This window comes from Archocentrus centrarchus, chromosome 3 (assembly GCF_007364275.1).
Source record: "Archocentrus centrarchus isolate MPI-CPG fArcCen1 chromosome 3, fArcCen1, whole genome shotgun sequence".
Classification (NCBI taxonomy): domain Eukaryota; kingdom Metazoa; phylum Chordata; class Actinopteri; order Cichliformes; family Cichlidae; genus Archocentrus; species Archocentrus centrarchus.
The window spans coordinates 10,682,160-10,702,420 of record NC_044348.1 but is presented as its reverse complement, the minus strand read 5'-3'; the positions used below and the strand labels follow the sequence as shown (position 1 = coordinate 10,702,420).

Sequence of the window (20,261 nt, the reverse complement as noted above, 5' to 3'; positions counted from 1 at the left end):
GCAGCCAAGGGTGGAGGGGGTCGGACTATCGGCTCTGCTTTTTGTAGATGATTTGGTTCTGTTGGCTTCATCAGGCACTGACCTCCAGCTCACACTGCAGCAGTTTGCAGCTGAGTGTGAAGCATCAGGAATTAGAATTAGCATCTCCAAGTCTGAGGCCATGGTTCTCAGGTGGAAAGGGATGGCGTGCCCACTCCAGGTCAGGGAAGAGCTGCTGCCCCCAGTGGAGGAGTTATAGTATCTCGGGATCTTGTTCAGGGGTGAGGGGAGAGTGGAACAGGAGAAGGACAGATTGGGGCAGCATCTGCTGTAATACAGAAGCTGTAACAGTCAACTGTGTTGAAAAGGGAAATGGGTGTGGAAGCGAAGCTGTCCATTTACAGGTAAATCTATGTCCCTGCCCTCGTCTATGGCCATGAGCTGTGCACAGTGACTGAAAGAATAATATTGCAGATATAAGTGACAGAAAACAGCTTCCTCAAATTCTGCTGCCACAAATGCAATTAGGTAATTTTGTCTATAACAAACATATTTACAAGTATAGTAAAATGCCCAAACTGAGAAATTAATCAAACTAATATTAAAGTAGTTTTCATAGGTTAATTTAATTTTGTGCATCTTAGAGGGTGTTACTGATATGACTCAAAATGACACAGACAGACCTAACTGGAAAACAGCTTCTAAAAAAGAGATAATAAGAGCTTGGTACACAAAACATGAAATTCAAAGAATAATGTAAAGCAAAGAGTCTTCAACACTCTCTCAAGGTTAAAGTGTCCACAACTACATTACTATAACAAAAACTTTACAGATCAAAATACCACAGATTCAACAGGATTATTTTTTTATATTTTTCTGATGTTCTGAAAAGCACTTTACAGACAAAATCTATTTATCTGTGCTACTCTTTGCAAGTCCAGTATTGAAGAGTTATTTTGGCTGAGTCAATAAAAGAAACTGAGCTTGACAAGACTTGTAGCCTGTGATATTATAAACAAGTAAAGGACAATCATAGAAATAAGAAAATAAAGCCAGGATGACTGTAATATTATGAAAGTTAAAATATGAGCTAAGACAATGAAAGAAAGCTTCTACATTGGGGAAAGACCTAGAGGAATAAAACCTTCCAAATGCTTTCAAGATAAATCAACATCTACCAGAAAGTGCACCAGTTATTAATTTATTACATTCTTTTAACTCATCTACCTTGCACACCAGGCTGTCTCCTGAGCTTAATTCTGCTCTGTGATTACTGTATTACACTACAGGCATAACCTTACAAACATTAAAGTAACATCCTGTCTCAATTGTGTTCCTAACTGGAAAATCTTCATAAATTTTTATTGTTTAGGACAGGATATTTTCAGAACATCTCTAATAAATGAAGAACCTTCTATACGTGTTTGTTTCTTGCTTTCAATACCAACTGTTCACCTGTTCAGAAATGTGGTAAGCACAAGTAAAGGCAGTGTAAACAGCAGTAAATGGTGTTCTAAATGTAGTTAAAAGAGCCATCCCAGGCTAGTACAGTGCTGGGGTGCAGTAGTCCCTTCCTGCTTGCATGTTGCCCATTTGTTTGGGTTAATGCAGGCTAGCACTCACTACGCTGCTTCTCTGGTTTCTGGTGTGACTCTTCGAGGTCTCCACATTTTCTCATCCCACCTACAATGATTTTCCCCATTTCTACTCTGAACCTTTTATGAGTAACGGCATCAACAGGCAGGAGAGATACTGTGTGCTGCTGTTTTGTGACCTACCCCCCAGAAGGTGAAAAATTTGGGGGGTAAATTTTCATGTATATGATATCAGTCTAGATCATGTCACATACCTAGTTTGCATTTTAAGGTTTTCTTGAATTGCGATAGCAAAGTCTTAGAAATCAGAATCAGCTGCATTTTGCTGTAACACTCATTTCTCTCTGCAATTAATGATTTCAGTAACATCTCATGCTAGCTGCAATCAGCCTGTTGTGCAAGACATTTTAAACAGACACAGCACCAGTCTCTCTCAAAAGTCTATAGCTAATGAGGAGACACTTGAGAGGAGCACAGACATTATTCAGTGATTTTTTTTTTAACTGTTACAAAATGATTGTGTCAAAGACACCCGTATACTGCCTCATTATTCAATATATGTTTTTGTTCTTGTAAATTTCTTCATATATATATAAGTTTACATGTGATTACGACGAGGTCTGCTGAAAATGCCTTTGTGTGGATGACAGAAAACTACAGTAAGAAGAACAAGCATCACAAAAGAATCAGGAAGTTTCAAGAGATACAAATTTATATTTAATGAGGCAAACTGAGTGAATACTGTTTCACATTGTGTCCCATTTAATGTTTAATGCTGATCCAGATGCTGCTGCTCTTAAGTGAGATGAAACATGATGCTACACGGCTGTGTTAATAAGAAAACAAACCCACAAGCCTGTATGCATGCAAGTTCACTCAATGACCCACACCAGTGGTAGCAGCTGGGTCCGATTGCACAACCTACCAGTCATCCTGCTCTTACAACCTCCACTGGGACTGGAAGAAACAGTGAGGAGAACAATCTTTCAAATGATGTGAAATGTTTGACTTTGTCAAGTGTTTCATGCCTTTCTCAGTAAATGTAAAATGCATTACCCATTAACAGTAACAAACCATGTAGCCAGCACACCACAGAGCTGATGCACTTTTGCGTGTCTGCCCATATGATGAGCCATTCTGTAGGTGAACATGTGCAGGCACTGGGTCATTACCATAACAGGAAAATACTATGTCTTCTGGTGAACATCCTTCCTTTGGGCTCCCCGAATAACACCTGTTTGACTGTCTGTCTACCTGTGTGCCCTTCAGATCTGCCTCCATTATTCAACATTTTGACTATAGGGAGCTAGGGTTGCGCTGGTGTGTAAGGGAGGTCCCTCTGTGCTGAGAGGAGCGGCATAGAGTTGTGACAGGTAGATAACACCTGGATGAATAATTCAAATTGGCGTAAGCTAGCTGAGGCAATGACAAGACAAGAAAGAAAACACAAGACGTGAATAAATCATCAGTGAAGGGACTAATAAATGAAGCACCGGGGAGGGATAACGTCTCTTGCTACCTCCTACTCAAGCTTTAATCATTCCAACAACCTTGTACATGAATATTCCGAATATTAAAAGCAACACTAATGTGTTAGGTGGTATATCTATGGTGTTTTATTATGCAATATCGCCACTAGAAATTGTCGCCAAAGTACAAAACAGCCTGATTCCACACAGGGTGCTGACTGCTGACTGGTAGCAGTAAAACCACTAAAAAAGGGGGAAAGAATAAGCTGACCTATAACTGAGCAGACTGCACAAGCAGTTTATTCAAGTAGAGGAAGCCACTGTTTATGCATACTGTGATAATCCTAATGTTATTTTGGTTCACATATTTTACCAGTACATTAAAATACTTGGGGATGGTATTGGCAAAAAAAAAAATAATAAAGAAATAATAAAGAAAAAAAAAAAGAAGAACTGAAGGTTATACATGTGGAGCACGTGCTTGGTTGAGGAGCCTGTGGCTTGAAGGCACCATTTGTTGGAACTCATCTAACTTAGAATTCAGCTTTCATGAGTTGACACTGCTGCGCTGCACTACTTCAGTTGGTCTAAAGCTCCATCCACAATAGAAGCAATATGCAGCAACGTGGCAATAAAGACCATAAAAAAGTGAAATATGCTCAGAAACTTCAAGCAATGACATGTCAAATAACTACGGCGGACCTGGGATGAACTTTACTCAACCTCCAGGCAAGCAACTGAAACAAGTACCAATGAGAGCGCTAGATAGCACCGATATGACCTGGTAATAAATACATTAGAGGGTTACATAGGCCACCAGATCCTGAAAATAATAGGCTCTACCTCATGCAAAAAGCTGCTCAAGGCCTTCACCTTTCATTTAATTTTTAAGTGCATATTTACTAATTATTAATCATTAATCTTTAATTAATCTATTAATCTTTTTTTGATTTGCTTAGATATTTTTGTTACTTTTCCTGTTAAATTATACTGTATCTAAAAAAAAAAATTTTTTTAAGGTTCAATGAATGCATGATGCTTATAAAGTCAGAGTAATACTGCTGAATTTTTATGATTTCAATATTGACCAAGATTATGATTTGTGCCAGACAGCTGGGACAAGCACACTGAAGAAAAAATGAAGTAGAGAGTTCAAAGCAGTGCTGCACAGAAGCATACTGTACACAATAAAGGAAAAAAATACTTAAAAAAAAAAATGTTCAGAGATTTTCCAAAGTAAAACAACAAAGAAATATTATGTAACAATAAGGTAAATAATGTATTACACACAAATGCTTGACTGTGTGAGAACATCTATTTATTAAGGGTAACTGTCTCAGAATACAAATGCACCACCTTGACAGATGGAAATTAAATAAATGAATATATTAAAAATAGATGGAGTCCTACCTGTTCTCTGTGATCCAAAAGTAAGAGCAACTCTGTTGAGCAGCTCTGGTTTTGCATACTGGTTCTCATCAACCCGCACCCAGAAACAGCCCTCTGACATTTCTTGGGGACGAATCTGAAAATACACAGTTTAACATTTTTAATCAGCACATTTGTTTAAATTTTTATTTTAAACCTTTATTTAACCTGGCAAACAGATTAAAAACAATTTCTTATTTACAACTGCAGCCTGGGAAAAGGCAAAGCCTTTTGAAGGGAATCTTTCTTTGATTAACCAATTATTAATGCTTGATAGAGAAATATACAAAAATCACATTATTTAATCTGATATTAGTCACAGTAAAGTCTCAAAAAGACATTGATACACATGAGGAAGGACATAAAATGTTAAAAAATAAAAAGAAACACACCACGAGGTGTTTGTATTTCTTTCCACATTAATATACAGTGAAACAGTTTGCCTCCTATGGACAATAACATGAACTCAGCAAGACTCACACACTACAGACTCGCTGAAATTAAGGAAAGGAAAGAAACTAAGAAAAGCAGATGTGTGTGCTTGTGTACATAAAATCTTAACTTTTTTTTATTAGATGTGTTGAGGACTCTTTAAATTTACCAATTAATATTTTCAAAATGAACACTTCCCTTAATCTGCAAATGTTGGCAGCACTGCTGGTGTCTTGGAGAATCAACACTCTTCGCTGCATATTTTTGTACTTATATTAAACGGATTGCGTTGCCACTGCCAGCAACAGGCTATGAAAGGGAAATTAGAGCTAAGACACCCAAACACTGCTGTGTGACTCGATAGGCCGATATCCTGCTAAAATGCTCGTGAGTACTGGACTAAGTAGAGTCAGGTGAAATGCAATATCAGGGGATTCTTACATAGTCCTGTATCTACTGGATGTGTAAAATGATAAGAAGAGATGTGTGATCAATGCTGGTAGATCACACAAAGCCAAACCAACCAAGTTTCATTTCTTGATATTTAATGAAGTGAAGCATGGTCAAACTGCAGGACAGGGCACTGGCCTCAGCAAAGATGCCCTCATTAAGCACCTTTCAAGTTTGGAAAGTAATAAACCAACGTCAGGTCATTAGCACTGTTGTTTGTAGGCAACAGTTGGAAGTTGAAATCTTATTAATGAGGAAGTTTTACTAACTTTGTCCCAAACACAACCATATGCAGCGGTCTTCTACAGCCGCAGGACAGGTCCTCCTCATGTCCTACAAGAATGTTCACTTTAAATTTCAAACATCTGGTTTAATTTACTGACCATCTGCACTGTTGTAAATCTGACATTAAATTATTAATCAAACCACAAACTAACATCACTGGTGTTGTGAACTAATATTGCTTTGCAGATAACAACATCTGTATTGGTACCACAGAGGCTGCTCTGACAATATCATCTGATCATCTGCTATTTTCAATTATTTCTGGCTTGGCACAAAACAAAATTGTTGTTGTTTAATTCTCAGAAACACATCTGTACTTTGCAGGAGCTGCCAATAAACATCAGGAAAAGAGTAGAGAGCAAAGAAAAGGGCCCCTACCCGGCCTAAATGTTCAGTTTCTTGTCCCAAAGTTTTTGTAATGCATCTCTATAATGTCATTATTTGAGGTAACATACACTACAGAGTAGTAGAGTATGCCACTACTGTGTAGTACATGGTTAAACATTAGAAATACCAAGAGTCTTACCTTGGACCAGTTGAGGCGCTTCATGGAGGTTTCAGGCTTAAATTCTTTCTTTGGCCTGAGGCCATAAGGCAGAGCGTGGTGTGTAGGGGAACCTAGACCACCCCCAAACCCAGGAGGGGGTGGTGGGGGAGCACCAAATGGAGGAGGCATTCCAGGTGGAGGAGGTGGGGCAGGAAAGCCAGGTAAGGGAGGTGGAGGGGGAGGTGGAGGGGGAACTGGCCCTAGACATGCCGGAGCAGGGGTTGGAAGCCCGGATGGGATTTTTGAAGATGATGCCTGTCCAACATTGGCAGAGGCTGGCCCCACAGGAACAGCTCCAAACTGAAAATTCAGGCAAAAGAAAATAGTATATATACAGATAAAATATACACACACTCACACACACACCCACGCAGATGCACGCACACACACACACACACACACACACACACACACACACACACACACACACACACACACACACACACACACACACACACACAAATCTCACCAGAATTTAAGCAGTTTTAGAATTCAATAGCAAACTGTGGTCTAAAAATAAAGAAATTGTATTTAAAAAAAAACAAAAAACATCATCATCAAGTAAATGCCCAAAAAAAGAGTACACTGCTGAGCTGCCTTGGAGCAAGGCAGTGAACAAGGCTGAATCCCAAAGCCTGTAGCTCCATGCCACTGAACTTCTCTTCAAAATCAAAGCTGCTTAAAAACAAATTTCCTGGATGGATGGATGGATATGCAAATAATGCTTGGCTTTAGTCTTTTCAGGGAATTTATTTAAAACTAGAAGAGTACTCAGCAGAACGCATATATCCCCCACCCCAAATTTTCTATATGCTGATACTATGCTGCGATAGATACCACCCAATGTTGTCTCAGTCCATCATAAATTACTAGATCACAAAGAGCAGAAATTCATTTAATTGGCTTTTAATAATTGTAAAATGTGATTTTATATTTTTATTTTAAAAATAAGATCCACACGTACAGATAATGGCATGTATAGTCCGGATATATTTTATTCAGTTTACGTATCCTAATAGCATCCTCTGAAAAAAACTAAATGGGAAAAAAGAAAAAAAAGCTGAAAAATTTACTGAGATATGAATTTTAAAATTTCACCTATGATGAGAAAGAGGGAATTTTTTAAAATATGGAAAGAGATTTTTTTTAATTTTGAAAATTGTTGTTGCTCTTCACCTTTGACCCTGAAAATAAAAACTGTTTTTATTGTAGGGTCTTCACCTTACAATAAAGTGCCTTGAGGCAACTGTTTCTTGTGATTTGGTGTTATGTAAATAAAACTAAATTGAATTGAATTGAATGTCTTTGGGGCCCCTAAGAATATTTCCACAAAGTTCCATCAATTTTGGTTCAAAACTTTTAAAGTAACAGACAAACAATTAAATAAATGAACAGGGGTGAAAACATCACCTCCTTCCGCCAACCAGTGGGTGAGGTAATAAGATAATAACCTGCAAGTGCATGAATATACTGCATACATATAAGCAAATCAAATACTTTGTTTAACTTTAAACTCAGGCTGTAGTTAAAGCATGGAAGGATTATTTAACACTGCAAAGATTCAACATTTTTTTTTTTTCTGCAGTGTGAAAACCTTCGAATCTCTATCATCTAACAGTGAGTTCATGCGATAAATGAAAACAAAGAAAAATGACTTACTGGAAAAACAAAAAAATATATAAGAAACTACAGCACCTGCCAAGTGTGTAGCATACAGTATGTTCAGTATTCTTTCCTAATACCACTATGCTATGGATAACAGAGCTGTATTCTTTCAACCGTCCAGTAAAGGCCAAATGTTCACAAAGGATCCAGATTCTGTTCAGATCATATACACGATTTGTTTTTTCCAGCGCAAAAAAATGAAATGCTATAACTGGGCCTACAAGCTTTGTAAATTGTATCATATAGAGCAAATGGCTTATTGATCCATGCACCAGTTTTAGATTAAAGACGCACACTAAAGGTCAGCCGTGGGCTCTTATTCTGCCTCTACAGGGAAGAACACCTTTGCTGAATTAACAAGCATGAGTGCAAGTCTGTTGGTGAGAGCGAGACTGATGCAGACATGGACAAAGAGACGAAGCATGTATGCATGCACCTGCACTGGTTAAATGTACCATCACCATTTGAATCAAGGTACTATTTGAGTATTCATCCTGTGTTTGCTCACTCAAATTGAAAAATTATCACGGAAAAAAAGGAAGTTCTCTTCCTCTCTCTGAGTGTGTAGTTATCTTGCAGTGCCAGGGTGTGGGAGTAACTCTCTGGAGTGTTGTGGTATGGGAGGGAGGGGGGCAGCTGAAGGGGTTGTCAGAATAAATTGCTTTTAGAACAATTTCCTCTTATGGGATAGAGATCAGAGAATTAGAAATGGCCAACATGGAGGACTGGTCAGTATTCCTATTAGACTTAGTGTCAGCTAGCCAGTAGAGCAGCCACTATGTCAAACCAAACTGCAGGCTCCAGTGAATAAAACCCCCACCCCCATGCCGCAACCCTAAATAACAAGAACATCTCATCATGGAAAGTAAGAAAGTCGAATTACATTTCTATGCAAGATTTATAGGATTTTAATTAGTAATCCAATCCAATGTTTTCTTACACACCCTTACACAATGTTTTCTCACATCCTGAATAGAATAAAAAGAAATGTAGAAAAATACCTGGGACCTGAAGGCCTGCAGCTCTGCTTGGAGTTCAGCTATTTTTTCTTCACACTTGGCCAGCTGAGCTTCTGCCTCCTGTCTGCTTAGAAACTCCTCATCAAACTGAAAAAGAGCATCAAATAATCAGTTTATTCACACAAGTGCAGATTAATGCTGAATACATGCAACTTGGAATTATCATAAACAATATTAAAAGTGTTAAAGCATAATGTCATAACAATACATATAAATGAGCATTAATTTTGCTTTGATTACCCTGTCTAAATTTCAAGCTTTTGTCAAACAATCATTAACTGAAACCTTGCACACAAACCAATCAGCACAACCATCTTTCTAATCAGGAGCTACAACCTGCTGCTACTGACTTCAATTAATGACCGCAACCAATCCATTTGACCTCAGTTATTTTACAATGACAGAGAAAATTTTCATTTTTCTGTACTATTGTTATTGAGAAAAAACAGACTGTATTACAATAAAACATCATTTAATTTTAAAGTGAATTTTGAGCATTTTAGGTTCAGTCTGGTTATTATTCCATAGCAAAATGTCACATCTGCTAACTGACGTTTACGAATGTATTGTGTATTTATTATTCTTATTACCTCGTTATATTCATATTTTCAGGACTGTTTTCTTGACAGTGGTTACATTTCATTAACATGCAATTTTATACAACGCATTAGTCTAAATGTCAGCACACCGAGGTTTGCTCTGTTTTGTCAATACTTGCCTTCTGTGCCAGTTCCGAAGCTCGTTGCTCATGTTCATCTATTCGAGATTTATCCACACACACCTCTGAAAACAAAAAACAAGTAGTGAGACAATTATCAAGGCAAGAATTAAAAAAGAGAAAAAAAGAAGAAAAAAAAGAACTGTAATTAAAATAAGCTCCCAAAAGTTTGCAACTTGCCTAGGAGGTGGCTAAAGTCGACATCGAGGCGCTTGCGATAACTGAAATCTGGGTCAGTGCCACTACGGTGGAGCACAATTTGAGAAACACATTCCTCAATGATCTTAAAATATTGTGGCCTGTGAGTGAAGAAAAATGAGACAAGTATAAGGAGAGACAGTGAGAAATACACAGGGAAGTGTTTCAGAGCTGTGGGCAGTTCCAAGCAATTTTAATCCTTGATTTAACCAGGCAAACCATTAAGAACAAATTGCTATTCACAATGGTGGTCTGACAAATGGCAAAGAACCTTACTGAAAAGAAACTTCACATTCACTTTGCTCTGCTCTAATAAAATTAACAATTTAAATCACTCCGGGCAGCTGCATTTAAATCACATCAAATATTATGCATGGCTATCCACTGTGTTTACGCTACGTTACCTGCAGATGACATCAGGTTGCTACAAGGTATCCCCCTACAATTCTACAAACATTATGCAGGATATATTACAGGAAATCGTTTCTGTGCGTCAATCTTTTCCAGCTTTCCTTACTCTAAAAACGGTGTTTCATATTTTATTCATGACATGCTTAATGGTGTGAATAATACAATATGATGTGACCATTTATGACTCAAAATACAGCAGACAAGTTAAATAAAATAAAAATTGTGGTGGCAGGTGTTCATGTTGTGCAACTTTGCACCATTCAAACAAACAAAAAGACTTCTTTACAGCTATTCCAGAGCTTTTAGGCTACTGATGCTATTAGCTGGAAATTGGTTACAATTTATTAACACAAAATTTATGTTCCATTTCATTCTGAAATTTTATGCATTGCTACACTCAGGAAAGTGTGAGCAGAGGCAGCCTGTACAATCTGTGCCAAAGGATTAATGCTTTTTGCTTGTTGTTGCACTTGACTTGTTTAAATAGGGCCTGGGTTTTCCAAAAACACAACTGTTTGAATGTGCTTCTTGTATTGTTGTTCAAGAGTTTTATATGGCTAATTCAGATGTGAAAGGAGTTGAATTGCATGAAGGAATAGCATGGCTAGCAAAAAAAATACGGGAAATGTGGCCAACATCTTTAACAGTTACTGCATAATAGTATATTATCAAAGATAGTTTAATAAACTAACAGGACTCTCTAAGTCTCTGAGCTAACTTCAATTTTGGTGTATTAGTAAGTTAAATGATTTTTTTTTTTAAAGTAACGAGTGAAATCTGAAGCCGACTCTCACAGAGAATCACAGCATGGTGCATTTTACATGCACAAACATCCCTGACTCTGTTAACATGAGAATCAGGTCTAGAAAGCAAATCAGCACACTAATTAACTGAAGTGTCACATTGTTCAAATTGGAGAAAAAAAAGACACACACACACACACACACACACACACACACACACAGAGAGAGAGAGAGAGAGAGACAATGGCATCTCGATGTGGAGAATAACTATATAACTCCTGGTTTAACTTCTTTAGGTTTTTTCAGTCTATAATTGAACAGATACAGTGATGTAAAGTAGATGATTGTTGTGCAAGACATCGCAAAACACCACTAACAGGAAGAGAGAACTATCACGGAGAAAAAAAAAAAGGTTATGGGGATAAAAAATAAATTCTGCTCCTCCCTTTGCTTTTAAGAAGCTGGTGTTGTGTTTGCTTATGCATGTGTGTCCACATACACTTCAACTGCAGTAATCACTGAAGCAATATGTAAGCTTTCTGCTGGACAGGGAAACAACTGTGTTGATTCTTAAGACAGTAAATTACCAACACGAGGTGGATGCTAATGTTACACAGATTAAGTCTCTTTTGGTTCCTTAGAACCTTGCACTTTAATATGAGCACTGTTTTCATGATGATGATATCAGCAAATGCTGAGTAATTGCATTTAAACTGTTTCATATAGCTCTGCTGGACACACTGATCACAAACTAACCAGGGCCAAGCCTCAATAAGCAGAAAGAAATAATATAATAACAACGGATGACATGCAACGCTGGGAGGCACAGCGCTACTGCAAGTTAAAGATAAAGTGAATGTTTGATCTGCTCATTATCTTACAATGATGCCGCTGAGAGTCCTAATCCTTTCTACACCAAATCATTAACTGATACTTTGATACTTGCAAACAGTGATTAATCAGGAACACTGGTTTCCACCTCTTCCTAAAACAATGCATAAGACTGGATCTCATAATACAATGTGTATGATCTGAGAGATGAGCTGAAAGATGGAATCATTGTCTGGATGCAGACAAAAACATTAACAAAAGGAATTCCAATAACTAAAACCAGTGCAGTGTATCAAAAGGACCACATTCAGACACACTGTCTGATGTGCCACTGGGGACAATTAATGGTGTCCAGAGGAAGACAAATCTCCTAAGGAAACCTGGTACACATATTTTAAAGAAATACTTTAAGCTGAAAAGTGCCTAAACCATTAAACTACAGGGAGAAATATGCCCATGCTATTAAGCTACTTTAAAAAAAAAAAGAATCCTCCCAATTTTAATTTTAAATAATATGATGTGTGTGAGCGATTTACAGTTTTTGAGAAAACAATTTTACAGAATAATCTATTATTGATTTGTTTTGGACAATGAGTGTAGGAAAATCATTTCTGGTACATTTGCCTGATGAATTATTTAACACCTAAGTGAATTATCATACTGCTGGTTATTATTATGTGTTACTTACTGCCCTTACATTAAATAAGACTAGAGGCTGCAGTTGCATATCACAGGCAAATGAATAACTATAGAAACAATGGTAACATTACAGGAATCCTAAAGAGAAATGTAAGATTGTAAGTAACTTTCTCTCATCCTTGTTTTAGATCTTAAAATAGCTAATTTCACAGTGTAACTGCATTATCAACATGCACTGGTTAATTGTACTGTACCATTCCATTTGAAACATGCAAAAAAGGAACTTTTTCATATTTAAAAACATACAATTTACTTTTAGGTCTCGCTGTGGTCAAAAGACAAGGAAAAAAGCTAGATTTTAAGCTAAACTTTAAAAATGGACATTCAAGGGGCCTCTCTAATATGCAAAGGCAAGTTATTCCAACGATAGAGGAACGACAAAGAAAGCCCTGTCTCCTCTGATAAGATATGTAGGGATGAAGAAGCTTAGACAAGTAAAGCAAGGCAAGACTGTGAAAAGATTTTAAAACAAACATAAAAAATGGACTCTAAAATATAGAGACAACCAGCGAAGAGAGGCCAAGACAGAGGTGATGTGCTGTCTTTCGAGTTCCTGTCAAAGATTGCGCAGCAGCATTATGAACCAGCTGCGTGAGTAGAGACTGACTCACTCCCACATAAAGTGAGTTACAGAAGTCCAGACACGATTAAATAAATGCACGGAGCACTGTTTGAAAGTGCTAGGAAGGAAGGAAGGAAGGAAGGAAGGAAGGAAGGAAGGAAGGAAGACAGACAGACAGACAGACAGACAGACAGACAGACAGACTGGACTTATCTGCAGCTCTGATTTGGCTGTCCAATTTAAAAATCATTGTCTAACTTAAAAGCAAGATCAGTAATAACAGGTTTAAAATATACCTTCAAGGGTGCCAAATCAACAGAGGAGGCCTCACAGGGGCCACTGGGTCACCACTGTTTTCTTTTCATTAAAATTTAAATTTCAAATTGCAGTCACCATAAAATAAAGTAAATATCCTGTCCACTGGGCTGTCCAGGATATATCATGATTGGTTTTATCCCTTCAAAAAGAAAAAAAAAAGTTGGGACACTGTAAAAAATAAATCTAACAAAAAAAAGAAATCACAGTGCTATCATTTTCAAATCATCTAAAACTCATATTTAAATAATAAGAGAAATAAAGCATATCGCATGTTAAAATGTATTTTGTTTGGACTATATACATTGCTTCATTTAAAAAAGTAGCGAAAAAGAAAGACTGGGAAAGTTGTGCAGTTTGAAAACACACGCACACATATACCTGGCTGAAAATTTCACAGCTCATTAGATCAATCTGTAATAAGACTGGGTATAAAAACACCTTCCTACAGAAGCAGAGGCTTTCAAAATAAGATGGGCAGGGGTTCAACACTGAGTCAAAGAGTGTGCGTGGGTAGCTAGTTAAACAACAACAATGTTCCTCAAACTAACATTTGAAGGACACTGGGGATTTCATTATCTCACTTTCGATGTCTGATGCATTGTCTTTGAACAATTTTAAAATTTATATATAATGATTTACAAATCATTGCATTTATGTTTTGCTGTTTTGTTTTGCTTTTTGCCAGTCTAGACAGTTACATCCCTCAACACAGGGAGCAACAATGTGTGTTTTGACTCTAATAAATATTTGTGCAGTTTACAGTTTTACAGAATCACATTTATTGTTGGCAAACATAAAAGCACTAGTGCTTATATTTTAATAATCATTTTATATAAAGGAAAATTAATCAGACAAAGCTAGAGCAGAGCACCAGAAGGATGTTGTTTTGGGGCAGGTGATGCACTTTGTATTCTTCAGTCTAAAGCTCCATCTTTTGATCAAGCCAAGGTTTAAGTCACACCCAACAGCAAGAGCACCAACATAAAATAAGCCTTTGAAAAGTACCATTAATAGGAGGTGAGAAATGTTCTGTAGCAATGGCTGCTGTAGATGGCTTAGAGATGAAAGAGAAAGCATTCTCTTTGTTAACCAATGTCATTGAGAGGGTTTAAGGCAGCAAGCGCTAGACCTCCCCAAAGCATAAGTTCTATAACAATGTACATCATTAACAGTGTTCAAAAGTGCTTGCATGTGTGTGGATTTAGGTAAAAATGTGACATTAAAATATAATCAAAATACTGTCAAGACATCATTATCACCACAGAGTCTGTAAATTACATTACTACACACTTCAGACTTAACCAAAGAGCTGCAACTTTTAAGGAAACTAAGGCAAACAAATCTAACTAGAAAAAAACTATTTACAAAGAAAAAATAACAGATGTAGATATGTATTATAAATAAAGACAGATGATGACAAATCAGATTTATTCAAATGAGAAGATAACTATTACTTGATTCATTAGACTGTTTGTGTGTGTGTGTGTGTGTGTGTGTGTGTGTGTGTGTGTGTGTGTGTGTGTGTGTGTGTGTGTGTGTGTGTGTGTGTGTGTGTGTGTGTGTGTTTTACCTGACCAAGTGGTCATTTCGTATAAGCATCAGGTGCTGCAGTATAGAGAGGAAATATGGCTCTGCACTGCTGTCCTTTATCATGCTCTGCACAATACTGAACACATCCCCCGCATCAGTGCAGTGAGTCAAGGATTTGTACTTTAATGTCAACAGTGCAATTTCACATAAAAAAAAGAAGGTAATGAAACAAAAAGAAATGTAAGAAATGTGCATTTTAACTCTAATTTGCACTCTATTTTCTATAATGTCAGAAATAATTTACCCTAAATGGATTCCATGAATGTCTCAGACAAAATCAGACCTCCAAGTTACACGTACCTTTTTATAATAATGGCAAGGATATTCAAGCTCACTCTTAATGTCTTCCAGCCTGTGAGAGAACTCCATCATGTCCTCTTCTTTGTGCTCCTCAAACACCTTGAGCTGAATGTCAAGGGCCTCATTCCTGATGGCTACCAGTTGCTACAGATGGATCAAGGTAGAAAAAGAAAGTGCATAAAGAATTATGCAAATAAAACAGTGAGAAAAGCTCAGGATCCTTTATTAAGCTCCAGCAAAGACAACAAGCTCATTCTAAGCTCCATTAATCTTTGTGATTTACAGGTGTGGGCACCAGCTTTTTACTTTAATTTATTACCTTCTAATTTTGCTGGCAACAACAACAACATTGTTTACAACAGTTAAACATGTTAGCCAGATGGTATAAAAACAGTAGGAAGATTATTAGCCCAGACACTAGAAACTTTATTGGTTTCTGGCTGCCGCTGCTGAGGACGTGCAAACTCTCCTCTGTGTTTCATAAATTATTTGCTGGAGCAAATCGACGATATTTCACTGAAGTGGACAACTCATTTAAATATTAACGCAAGGTGAGCGTGAGTTTATATTGTGTGTGTGTGTGTGTGTTCGTGTTTTGCTTACCGGCAATATCTCTTTCAGGCCACAGCGCATAAATTCATTTCTAATGTGCAGCCTGAAGTCCAGCTCATCAGGAGATGTTACTAATGCATTGATGAGCTGCATGCATGCCACCTGCAACACGAGGGTACACAGAACAAAAACAGAGTGAGAGAAGGAAAGCAGGCAGAGTGAGAGAAAGAACCAAAGAAAGAGATGACGGACTTTTTCCAGAAGATGATGAAAAGCATGCTGGCATGCATTCTAAATGAGGCATGTCCCTTGGAAGCAAAGGACCATAACTAATGCATGTCTATTTTTTCCAGTCACCAACTGAGTGGGGGAGGGGGTGATTTTAATATTAATGTAACAACTGCAGACCCATACACATACAACTAACCAACTGTCAATTTAAGGGCAAACTTGCAGTTTTGAAAGCTGATTTTCTCTCCCCTCTGAGTTTGGTTTATTACACAGGGACAGCTGCATCCTGTGACACATCACCTACCCAGGCAAACAGAAAAATCAATTATTGACCAGTAAAACAATCCACTCATGTGTGAAAAGTCAGTATGGCAATGCTAGATATTCAGGTGCCTAAAGGATCATTGTGAAATTTATAGCAGACTCTCATCTTTGGCGCTCATGCTTAGTAATACCCATGTCCCCTTTTTAATATTTTAATACAAAATAGTGACATTACAAAGTGTCTGCCAATAAATGAACACCATTGTTATTGTAAAGAAGAAAAATGACTCGGGTGATTTCCTATTTTCCACATTTACTGGTTTTCAGTTTAGTCAGAACTTGCAGGAGAAACAATCCAAATAAGAAATAAAAGGAGGGGGAAGAAGGTCACTTCAATCCTTGGCATCATGATTCATGAGTCAAATATCACAATATAGATGCAATGCTAGGATATGAATTCTTTGATTGCAGCTTAGCATACATTTTTAACAATTTAAATGTGTACATCTAGTGACATATCAGGTGTCATGAAGAAGTTAGTGCTGTGTATGGCTGAAGTAACCCAAGCAAACAAAGACAAAGAATAAACAGCAGTCTTTACCACAAAAGAGCGAAAAATCTCCAGGACTGAAAAGGCACATCAGTTCAAGCACATCAGGCTTCCAACTGCTGTACTACAGTTCTACTGGGTGCACATGCTGCAGATGGTACTTTACATACTTACAGAATATAATTTCCAAAGAGCTTAACAGATACAGCAGGAGCACTGCTAGAAATGTATCACTGAACAAGGTGACGAAGGGGCTAGTGGTTAAAATTAAATCACGTAGTTGTTGCATTGTATGGGAAGTCACAACACTCTTATCACACCTCATACATTTTTCAGCTTTATATGTGAGATAAGGAATAAGTAAAATATAAAGACATTTGATAGCAGTACTGAGAGACAATACTGGTATCTTCAAATTTGGTATTTATGGTTTAACAAACGTTCCCGAGGCTGACACTATGAATAAAAAGCAGGGCAGAGCACCTGTAGCCACACATTTCAATGCTTAGGATAAAAGTATCTTTGCTTTAATAATGCATGGGGTTAAAGGGGATTTGTGTTGTCTATTAGACAGTAGAAGTAATAATAAAGCATCAATAAAACACAACTAAGTACAAAGGGTTATGTTTGTCTGGCCACAGATGAGTTCTGTATATTTAATATCCTTGTGTCAAGTAAATTCCACCTTCTAATGCGCAGCAAACTCCTGGTTGGTATTTTTCACTTCTACTCTGTAAATGCTTCATTTTGTATTCCAGTATCTTCCCTTCCCTCACTATTTCCCTCACAACTATTGGCACCTATCAAAAGGTACAGTAAATGCATCAAGTCATTATCGAGTTATCGTGTTCACAAGATTTTCAGAAAACTTGACCTTTCACCTTTACCTTCAGATCAAGGTCACAGAGATTTGAACTTTTAGCAGAGGCATCTATGGTGTGAATTTGAACATTCCAGGTCACGTCGTTCTCAAGATATGACCAACATTCAAGTTTTTGTGAGAACAGATGCCAAGGTTATGGCAATACTTCGACTTTTCCTCTTGAACCAGCCGAGCTAAGAAAATGGGCAGGTAAAAACTTCAGACCATAAAAGAATGATTAAGAATTTTTATGTTAGTCGTTTTTGTTTAAGGTAAGACATGAAAAAGGGGATGCATATTTGGTTAAATAAACTTGTCTGCTTTGCAGTTGTTAATGTTGTTTTGAAGTTGCTAGTGTCGTGTTGGAGTTACAGCACGTTGCTGATGAGATACAATTTCTGGCCAGAACTTGTTAACTGGAATGAGGATTCTTCTTTACTCAATCGGCCCCAGCTGGCTGTAGATTTCTGGCCGATGTTTCGTCAAAACAAATAGTGCAGATGAATTAGTGGGCTGACTTTTAATTTCTGTCATGTCTGGTCTGAAAGTGATCATTAAAGTGACATCTGTACTTAATTGAAGCATCTGGCACTGACAGTTCATGTGCATCTGAATGGAATGACATTCGTCCTTTTAAATATGCATGATGTTGCGCTTGCAAGTGGTGTACTTCTTATATTACTGCTGCTCAACATGTAATTCTAAAAGATAGAAGCATCATGACTTTATTTGGCTAAGAAAAATAAATTTATATGTGCAAATAAAATGTGATGTGTGTTATGCTGCGATGTTCACTTTTAAAAAATCAAAGCTGCTTGCTTCTTCAATGTAGGACAAACTGAGCCTTCAAAAATAAATTCTCAGAAGGGCTTCATGAAGGATTGGTATTTATTTAGTGTAACTGACTCGTCAAGAATTGAATCAAAACATATTGATTTCTGGACTATGTTAATCCAAATTAACAATGTCACTCTCTTTATAACGGTCTTTTTTGGATCAAAGCAGATTAACAGGTACTGCACTGTTATTTAACAGCTTTCCTCCCTAATTCATGCCATTTACGACACTTCACCCACTTGAATATAGTAGCCAATTTTTCCCCATAGCAATTAATAAATACTAACAAACAAAAATATACACATTTGTCAGACACTATAAAGACAAGAAATATCTAGATGCCTCTATATGGTGTCACTGTGAATGGATATGTGTTTTACAATTGCTAGCACACAGATCTGACTGAAAATAAAGTAGAAACAAGAAAATATAACAAAACAGGATTGTATCAAACCATACAGTGAATCTTTAAGTAAGTGAGGAAGCCCTGACTGGCTATGATCCATTGAAATGGTCACATTTTCACATTCTATATGTATTTTCAGTAAAATCTGAGGCAAACAAGGTGTCAGATGCTGTAAAAGCGTTTTGCACTCACTTGTAATTGAACTGAGGGATCTCGGAGTCCTTGCACAATGGGACTGAACCTCTCAACGCCTCGCCATTCCCCTGCTGTGGTGACGGCGTCAAGAACCTTCTCCAAACTAAATGAGAACATAAAATGCATGAGTGAACAGTCTGAGGGAAAAAAAAAAAAAGCAATACATTCATTTTTAGGGGTTTAACCATAACCTCTCTCCTATATGGTATCCAAGGTTCCTCGGAGTGAGCGAGTGACTGAATTATAAGGTAAATTACAGTTCAGTCTTTCTCTTACTGCTCTGTTAAGTTTCGGCCACTTTACGACACTTTAGCACCATTTATTACTACGTGCCCGTATGATTTAAACTGGTAATAAATAAGACATGATAGTTATCTGCTTGACTATTTAAGTATAGCCTAATCTAATGGAAAAACATTGTGCTTTAACATTTGAAAAGTCAGTCATTCAGAGATACTGAGAGAACTCAAACACATACGTGTTCTCTTCTCCTACGATGCAGATGGCTGACAGCAGCTTTACAACGTCAGTCATCATTGCAGACTGGTTGGGATCAATGGCTCTTGCCAGTAAAGCAAGACTTTCCTCCTCCCCCAGAATTCGATCCAAGCCATACTGTAATGAAAATAATAATGTCAACAAAAATACAAATTCACATTACACAATAAAACCAAAAATCAAGCTCATCATACTCATATATCCATGTACTTCTAAATGATGCATTTTGAAGTATGCATCCTTAATGGCTGAAATAATTAAAGTCTCCAATGAGTCTGCTAAATAGAGAAAATCTGATTAAAAAGAGCAATGAGATTTTCTTACATCTGCATAATATGTGCTTTTTTAAAAACTGTATACTGTGTATTAAACATAAATGATCTATAATCACATCCACCCACCCACACACACCCACACACACACACACACACACACACACACAAACGTAAAGTGATTGTGTAACACAACCTCCCCAATAAATCTACACTTTACTGGGGAGAAAGGTTTTCTTATTACAGTTATTTTGTCAAAGGACAATTTCACAGTGTGGTAACTTTTAGTATTACATTATTATGCCACTGGTGACAGATGATAGAAAAATCAGACAAAGGCAGAAGAAGAAAAGGC

The 20,261-nt window shown here is 37.3% G+C and overlaps 1 protein-coding gene across 7 annotated transcripts in view; it reads right to left on the bottom strand.

Moving 5' to 3' along the window:
- LOC115777468 (protein diaphanous homolog 3) overlaps positions 1-20,261 on the bottom strand; it is a 177,280-nt gene that overhangs the window by 125,274 nt on the left and 31,745 nt on the right. For all 7 annotated transcript variants that reach the window (XM_030725391.1, XM_030725398.1, XM_030725376.1 and 4 more), the window contains 10 exons: positions 19,615-19,751; positions 19,134-19,239; positions 15,843-15,953; positions 15,265-15,383; positions 14,920-15,036; positions 9,768-9,886; positions 9,588-9,652; positions 8,852-8,956; positions 6,165-6,485; positions 4,454-4,568 (listed from right to left, as the gene is read on the bottom strand). In XM_030725391.1, coding sequence (XP_030581251.1) covers positions 4,454-4,568; positions 6,165-6,485; positions 8,852-8,956; positions 9,588-9,652; positions 9,768-9,886; positions 14,920-15,036; positions 15,265-15,383; positions 15,843-15,953; positions 19,134-19,239; positions 19,615-19,751 — 1,315 coding nt within the window. The remainder of the gene's footprint in view (positions 1-4,453; positions 4,569-6,164; positions 6,486-8,851; positions 8,957-9,587; positions 9,653-9,767; positions 9,887-14,919; positions 15,037-15,264; positions 15,384-15,842; positions 15,954-19,133; positions 19,240-19,614; positions 19,752-20,261) is intronic.